Here is a 7,786-nt window from a genome sequence, read left to right on the forward strand (position 1 = left end):
ATGAGTTGTCAGATCTCATGCAAATCTCGAAGAGGAGGAGGAGGAGGTGGTGGAGGAGGATTCCGGGGCTTTAGCAGTGGCTCAGCTGTGGTCTCCGGTGGGAGCCGGAGATCAGCCACTGGCTTCTCCTGCTTGAGCCGCCATGGCGGTGGCGGAGGTGGCTTGGGCAGAGGTGGCTTTGGGAGTCGGAGCCTTGTTGGCCTTGGAGGAACCAAGAGCATCTCCATTAGTGTGGCTGGAGGAGGTGGAAGCTTCGGCTCCGGTGGTGGATTTGGTGGCAGAGGAGGTGGCTTTGGAGGCGGCAGCAGCTTTGGTGGCGGCATCGGTTTTGGTAGCAGCAACCGCTTTGGAGGTGTTGGTTTTGGTGGAGGCGGCTTCGGTGGAGGTGGCTTCGGTGGAGGCGGCTTTGGAAGTGGCACTGGCTTTGGAGGTTTTGGGGGTCCTGGTGGCATGGGGCCTGGAGGATTCCCTGGTGGAGGCATCCACGAAGTCTCCATCAACCAGAGCCTCTTGCAGCCTCTCAACGTGAAAGTTGACCCAGAGATCCAGGAGGTGAAGTCTCAGGAGAGGGAGCAGATAAAAACTCTCAACAACAAATTTGCTTCTTTCATTGACAAGGTGAGTCATGAGAAGCTGGCTCCCTCTGAAGCTCAGGATGCCCTACGTCCACTGCTACCTGATGACCCAACGGCACAGACTCTTTTCCTAGAGGCGTCACCAGTGTTGTCAAACTAGCCTGGCTTATTTCCCAAATGGGCAACGTGCTGGCTTCATGGGCTATGTCTTCTGAGACAGTCTGCAGTTAGGAATTGTTGATGCCCTTGGCTTTATGGTTTCAGCTGAAATAAGCAACATTTATGGAAAATTCTGCAAATTGTGGAAATAGTCACGTAAAATGGACGGAGAAGTTCAGGCTGCATGGCAGCCGGTTTTGGAAGGAATTGGTAACACATCTTCTGAGATAGTCTTTCCTTCTTGAGTGGGTATTAGTGTATTAAATTCTGGGAAGCTGAACCTGAAATATCTGCTTGGGAATGAATGAGATTCCTGCCTTTAAGAGAAGCATTCTCAGTTTGTGATCCATAAAGTGTTTATTGGTGTCATTTTTGAGCATTACAGGGTTTTGTCCTATTTCAAGGCAGATGAACTTGCCTAAGAAATTTATGAGGCTTATAAAAATCAGAATGAGGAGCCCTGCCCTCTGGTGCTCTCACACTCAGCACCTTTAGGATCAGTGCCAGTGAATGCCTATTTTTGGTTTGCCTGGGACATTTTTCCGGGAATTCAACTAGGATGGGAGAGGGAAATGGTCTGGAGTCTTGGGAGCAGCCCCACACAAAATAGTGGGCTGTGGAGTAGGAAAAAGAGTTCTCTGCATGGAAAGCATGCAGATGTAACATTAGGAGTCTGTAGAATCTTCTAAGTGTGGAGGCAGGGAGCTCAAGCTGGCTCCACCATCCGGCTTGTGAGCACAAAGCTGTGGAGACCTCTCTCTCTATGCTCTGAGGCAGGCTCAGAACTGACTTGAGCCAGTGTGGCTGGCTTGTGGGAAGGGCGATCCAGACCTCATGTGCTCCCCTTCTGGTCACTCCATAGGTACGGTTCCTGGAGCAACAGAACCAAGTACTGCAGACCAAATGGGAGCTGCTACAGCAAATGGACGTCAGCACCCGTACCACCAACCTGGAGCCCATCTTTCAAATGTACATTGCCAAACTGAAGAAATATGTGGATACACTCTCTGCAGAAAGAACATCACAAGATTCAGAGCTGAACAACATGCAGGATCTTGTTGAGGATTTTAAGAAGAAGTAGGTGGCAAACACCGAATGGATATAAATATTGATCATAGCCATCCAGTCATTCTCCCAGGAGGCCATGCATCTCCCTACTGCATTTGTGGTGATGATTCATGTGTCGATTATTTGTGAGGAAGACATTTAGGGCTCTAGCGCTCATGATTTTTTCACATGTTTGTGAGTTAATTTATAGAAAGGCATCCTTATTTGGGGCATCATAGTTACAATTTAGGTAGTTAAAAGAGTGTTTAATATTCTCAGAGAATGGAGAATTTAGGGGTGGGTCCAGGAGGAAAAGGAAAAGAAAAAAGTAAACAAACTGGAACTAATCTAACAGCCATGTCCCTGGGTCCCTGCAGGTATGAAGATGAAATCAACAAGCGCACAGCTGCTGAGAATGATTTCGTGACACTTAAAAAGGTGAGCAAGAGAATATCATGGCCGGGTGGGAATGAGGGGCTTCGGAAGCCCACTGCGTCCAAGCAGACAGGCTAGAGAACAGCTCTGAGTAAAAACAGCCATAACAAGGGAAACGGGTGAAGAGTGTCTGTGGCTAGTTCTCTTGAAAGCAAAAGTGTCTCTGTAGCTCAGGCTTCTGGAGCTGTTGTGCAGATGTGCTGGAGAATTTCTATCAACAATCTACTTAAAGCCTGTATTGGACTATGCAAGATGAAAACACAAGAAAGCCCTTTAGTTTTCTTCTAAAGAGCTGAGGAAGGGATAGACTTGTCTTAGAATGCCTGCTTATAGATGTTGTCGGTTGTGCTGACAAAGTTGAGCTAGAAGGCAGACGAGTGGATTCTCAGCCTGGATCCCAAAGAAGCTTTGGTATAAAATCCAGAGAAATTTAGGAGAGGCAGGGTTGACAGACAGGATGGGAGACTTGAGGGCTGTTAAATGCCACTGAGGTCATTTGCCCCACAGTGGGAACACACAGTATCCCAAGCAAAGCAGGAGGGAGAGAGTGGTTGACAAAGCTTGTCCCACTAGGGCTCTGATGGTCTTGGGGAACTAGAGCAGTGAACGAGGTGTGGAGCCCCCAGTAGAGATACATCATGGACTCCAGACTAAATGAGGTCCTTTGGAGGTGAGGCTCACCTGAGGTGCCTAGGATGTTGGAGAGCAATCAGCAAGGAATGGATAGAAGAGAGGGTCAGAAAGAGAGAGAGAGAGTGGGGCCCACACACTCAGCAGTGCATGAGTTTCACCAAGAGGCCCCTTACGCTTTCTGCAGGATGTGGACAATGTCTACATGAACAAGGTGGAGCTGCAGGCCAAGACGGATGTGCTGACTCAGGAACTTGAGTTCATTAAATTCCTTTATGATGCGGTAAGGAGGTTTCCCACACTTCTTACCAAAGAAGTTCTTCCCAACTGGTGAAAAGGTGGGATGAGTAGGGTCTATGGACTGCCTGACTCAACCTGCCATCATTGCAGGCCACCAGGGGGTTTCTGTGGTGTAGGTCTTGGAAGAGAGGAACTTTCTCCTGTGATGTCACAAGAAGTAAGGCTCAGGGAGCACAGGGACAATTTCCCTCACTCCATTCCTCAAATGTCCAACTCCCTTTAGGAAGAGACCTGTCCTGTCCCCTTCCCTATGTCTAATGTACTTCAGAGATCAAAATGCAACAGTCCTTCCCTCCCTGCCCATGTGCACACCTATCATCTGAAACAGGAAGTAAAATTTAAGACATTTGTCACCCACAGGCTTCTTTCTGGAGGCATCAAACTTACCAAAACTGCATAAATGATGAAGGTTATAAATGTGGAGGCTCAGATGCAGACTCCTCTCCCATAGTTCTCTGGACACACTTGGCAGAAGACTGGGATTGGTGGTTATGTTTGTTTTAATCCTGCCTAGTGTATTCTGCCCCCAGCCCAGCTTAGTCTGAGGACTCCCCAACACCGGGGAGGGGAATGGCTGTGGGAAGGGAAGCCATGGCCAGACCTCCCCGTGTGTTGCAGGAGCTGTCCCAGATGCATCAGAGTGTCACCGACACCAATGTCATCCTGTCCATGGACAACAACCGCAGCCTGGACCTGGACAGCATCATCTCCGAGGTCCGCGCCCAGTATGAGGAGATAGCCCAGAAGAGCAAAACAGAGGCTGAGGCCCTGTACCACAGCAAGGCAAGTGCAAGGAGAGCACAGTGAGCCTCAGCTCTGTCTAACAAGCTGCGGTTCACCCCAGCCGGAAGGTGTTCAGTGAGACTACTGGTGCTTTTGTCTAATGGAAGTTGGGTGTCGTTCCTAAGTAAGTGTCCATAGTGCCGAAACTGCCCTCAACTGACAATGGCACCAAATCCTTTAGGGGACGTGAGATGGTCCCCCACCTCCTATGAATGCAGCTTGGTCAACCCAGCCTGCATCAGACTTACCTTGGCTCAGGCCAAGCTTCCTTCAAGCTGTCACTGCCCTCCTCCCCTACAGTACGAGGAACTCCAGATTACTGCAGGGAAACATGGAGACAGCCTGAAGGAGGTCAAGATGGAGATCAGTGAGCTGAACCGCATGATCCAGAGGCTGCAAGGGGAGATTGCCCAAGTGAAGAAGCAGGTGAGCACAGCCCCGAGGACTGTGTGGCTCTAGGGATCAAGTGAGGCTCAGGTGGGTGGATGGTTGTGTATGGGTGTGTGTGTGTGTGTGTGTGTGTGTGTGTGTGTGTGTGTGTGAAAGAGGAGAAACTGAGGAATTTGAATCTACCATATGTTGATCTCAAATACCTTGAGTGTAACATAATTTAAGGCTTATAACAATTTTTATGGTGGTCTAAGAGGCATTCCCAAGTGAGGACTAGTGCGGGGAAAGAATTGTGCTATCTTTTGGATTGCTTCCACTAGTGGAAGGGAGTGATAACAAGTAAGACAAGAGGTCATCTGGCCAGTGGAGGGGTGGGGGTTGCAGACAGAGCCTACCCTCCATGCTCGGCACTGGCCAGTGACGGGTGGCGGGGCAGCGGCTGTAGCAGGGAGCTGGCCGGGGGATGGATGAGAGCTTGGGAGAGAAAATGTGAGGCAGAGAGGGGACCCCAGAGGCAGCAGGAGTTCTGTGAAGCTGTCCACATCAGATGTTTTCATTTGCGACTATAGACTGGGACAATGCCTCTGGCCCTGCACTATGAGGTAAGGGTCATTATGGGGAATACATCTGGGTCCAGTCAGAGGCTACTGGAAAGAGATGCCCCAGAGATGGCAACAAGTCTCAGGGTGTCCTGGTTTTTGACTTGCACTAACTCCAGGGGGAACCCGACACTTCCAGGGCTTTGAGTCTGGCTTCTCACACCCTAAACACATCTGCTCCCCGCCCCCTCTGCCAGGCAGACTCCCCTCTCCGGACTAACAGAAACCTTTTCTCCTTCTCTCCCAGTGTAAGAGTGTGCAAGAAGCCATTGCAGATGCAGAGCAGAAGGGAGAGAACGCCCTCAAAGATGCTCAGAGCAAGCTCTCTGACCTGGAGGATGCCCTGCAACAGGCCAAGGAGAACCTGGCCCGGCTGCTGCGAGACTACCAGGAGCTGATGAACGTGAAGCTGGCCCTGGATGTGGAGATCGCCACCTACCGCAAGCTGCTGGAGGGCGAGGAGTGCAGGTGAGGGGCCCTGGGAAGGCAGAAGGGTCACTCCATTCATCCTCCCCTCTCTCTTAGAACCACGGCCCCAGGCAAAGGCAGGGAAAGGGTGGGGGATGGGGTAGGGGTGTGTGGACCAGGGCAGCTGAGAGCTGATGTCCCTTGCTCCCCAAGCAGCCATTCAATAGGATTGTAATGCTGTACAACTGTACACTGTACATTACAGTTGTAGCTTTATCAATAGGAAATGACTAATAAGTCAGATTAAATTAAATCAAATTAAGCTAAAGTCAATCCAATTACACTGTTGGTGGGAATGTAAATTGGGGCAGCCCCTCTGGAAAACAGTGTGGAGGTTCCTCAAAAAATTAACAATAGAACTCCCCTATGAACCAGCAATAGCACTGCTGGGTATCTACCCAAGGGTTACAGAAGTGCTGATGCATAGGGGTACATGTACCCCAATGTTCATAGAAGCACTTTCAACAATAGCCAAATCATGAAAAAAATCAAGAAGATGGGGTTTATATATACAATGGAATACTACATAGCAATGAGAAAGTATGAAATCTGGCCATTCGTACCAACGTGGATGGAACTTGAGGGTGCTAAGTGAAATAAGTCAGGCAGAGAAGGACAATACAATATGTTTTCACTCATATGTGGAACAGGAGAAACTTAACAGAGGACCATGGGGGTGGGGAAGGGGAAAAAATAGTTATATATAGAGAGGGAGGCAAACCGTAAGAGACTCTTAAAAACTGAGAACAAACTGAAGGTTGATGGGGGTGGGGGAGGGGGAAAATGAGTGTTGGGCATGGAGGAGGGCACTTGTTGGGATGAGCACTGGGTGTTATATGGAAACAAACTTGACAATAAACTATAAAAAAAGTAATTCAAATTAGATTGAGCAATAAATTAATCTGGGTTTTTCTGTAAGAAAAAATAAAATGCTGTGAAATCACATTAGTCCTAGATAGTATGAAACATTGGTTTATGGGTCTGCAGGGTGCATGGCCTCTTCTGCCTCCACCTGGTGACCCAGAACAGGGGGATCACGTGTTGGAACATGCTGACTGGCTAAGGCATGACTGGCCCACGGTCCCCTGAGCAGCAGGTGCCAGACTCAGCTCTTTGCAGATTTCTGGAGGGACAAACTGAGCCCTTTGCTAATTCGCCAAAGGGAACCTTTCCTCCCTGTGTTTGAAGATGCTGTCTGAGCCCTCTGTCATTGTCACTGGCATCCCCAGTGATTTCATCTGGTGGAAGCACCTGGAAGGGGACAAGCTGCCCCGGGCCACCAGTAAGCCAGTATGACGGGGAAGGACCCACTTGGCTCAGGCTGTTGCTCTGTACCTGTCTTCGAGGCTGTGCCTGCAAGAAGTGGTGCAGATTTCAGATGAAGTTGGTGGGGGCATCTGGAAGGGAGCAGAGAGAAGCTGTATAGAGTTAGAGTTCTTCCCAAATTGAATGTTCACAGTGCAAGTCTCATTCCAAAATTTCTAGTGTGGTTTGGATTTTGAATAGCGAACTTCCTCAGATGGATTTAAATTCAAACATAGGTTGAAAATCAGAAGAGAATTTGCTTCCTTTAAAGAAAGTTTTAAAAAAGGTTTATTTTTGAGAGAGAGAGAGAGAGGGAGATGGAGGGGCAGAGAAAGAGGGAGACACAACATCTGAAGCAGGCTCTGGGCTGTCAGCACAGAATCTGACATGGGGTCAAACTCACGAGCTGTGAGATCATGAAATGAGCCAAAGTGGGACCCTTAACCAACTAAGCCACACAGGCGCCCCCGGGGATTTGCTTTCTGATCATTTTTATCAGAGCAAAAAAATTAATATGAATTGGGATGCTATGCCATGTGGAAATGAGGGGCTCACATCTCTGTGATCCAGCAGCACAGAAGAGAGTGGAGCCTGGGCGCCCTGGTGGCTGACTATTGGGGTGCATGTTTGCAGGTGGAGGCTGTAGAACAACATATCTACAGACCCCAAGGGCTCTGTCATGAGCTATTTTCTCTCTTTCTGACAGGATGTCTGGAGACCTCAGTAGCAACGTGACTGTGTGTAAGTAGTGAGGGCGTTCCTGTGCTGTGGGTGGTGTGTCAGGAGGACGCCAAGGCACTCAGGGTCTCCACGGGGATGCTGTCTCTCCCTGCAGCTGTGACAAGTAGCACCGTGTCTTCGAACGTGGCATCTGGCTTTGGCTCTGGAGGTAGAGGATCCGGTTCTGGAGGAGGAGGATACAGCTCTGGAAGTGGCAGTTACAGCTCTGGGGGCAGAGGATCAAGCTCCAGAGGGGGCAGTGGAGGGGGCTATGGCTCTGGCGGGAGTTCCAGAGGGGGTAGTGGAGGGGGCTATGGCTCTGGAGGGGGCTCCAGAGGGGGCAGTGGAGGTGGCTATGGCTCTGGAGGAGGCTCC

At 49.7% G+C, this 7,786-nt stretch overlaps 1 protein-coding gene across 1 annotated transcript in view; it reads left to right on the forward strand.

Annotated features, from left to right (window-relative positions):
- KRT2 (keratin 2) overlaps nucleotides 1-7,786 on the forward strand; it is a 20,455-nt gene continuing 12,669 nt past the window's right edge. The window contains exons 1-9 of the mRNA XM_029955491.1: nucleotides 1-618; nucleotides 1,597-1,811; nucleotides 2,159-2,219; nucleotides 3,034-3,129; nucleotides 3,765-3,929; nucleotides 4,230-4,355; nucleotides 5,166-5,386; nucleotides 7,398-7,432; nucleotides 7,527-7,781. Of these exons, the coding sequence (XP_029811351.1) occupies nucleotides 1-618; nucleotides 1,597-1,811; nucleotides 2,159-2,219; nucleotides 3,034-3,129; nucleotides 3,765-3,929; nucleotides 4,230-4,355; nucleotides 5,166-5,386; nucleotides 7,398-7,432; nucleotides 7,527-7,781 (1,792 nt within the window). The remainder of the gene's footprint in view (nucleotides 619-1,596; nucleotides 1,812-2,158; nucleotides 2,220-3,033; nucleotides 3,130-3,764; nucleotides 3,930-4,229; nucleotides 4,356-5,165; nucleotides 5,387-7,397; nucleotides 7,433-7,526; nucleotides 7,782-7,786) is intronic.

This window comes from Suricata suricatta, chromosome 10 (assembly GCF_006229205.1).
Source record: "Suricata suricatta isolate VVHF042 chromosome 10, meerkat_22Aug2017_6uvM2_HiC, whole genome shotgun sequence".
NCBI classification, from domain to species: domain Eukaryota; kingdom Metazoa; phylum Chordata; class Mammalia; order Carnivora; family Herpestidae; genus Suricata; species Suricata suricatta.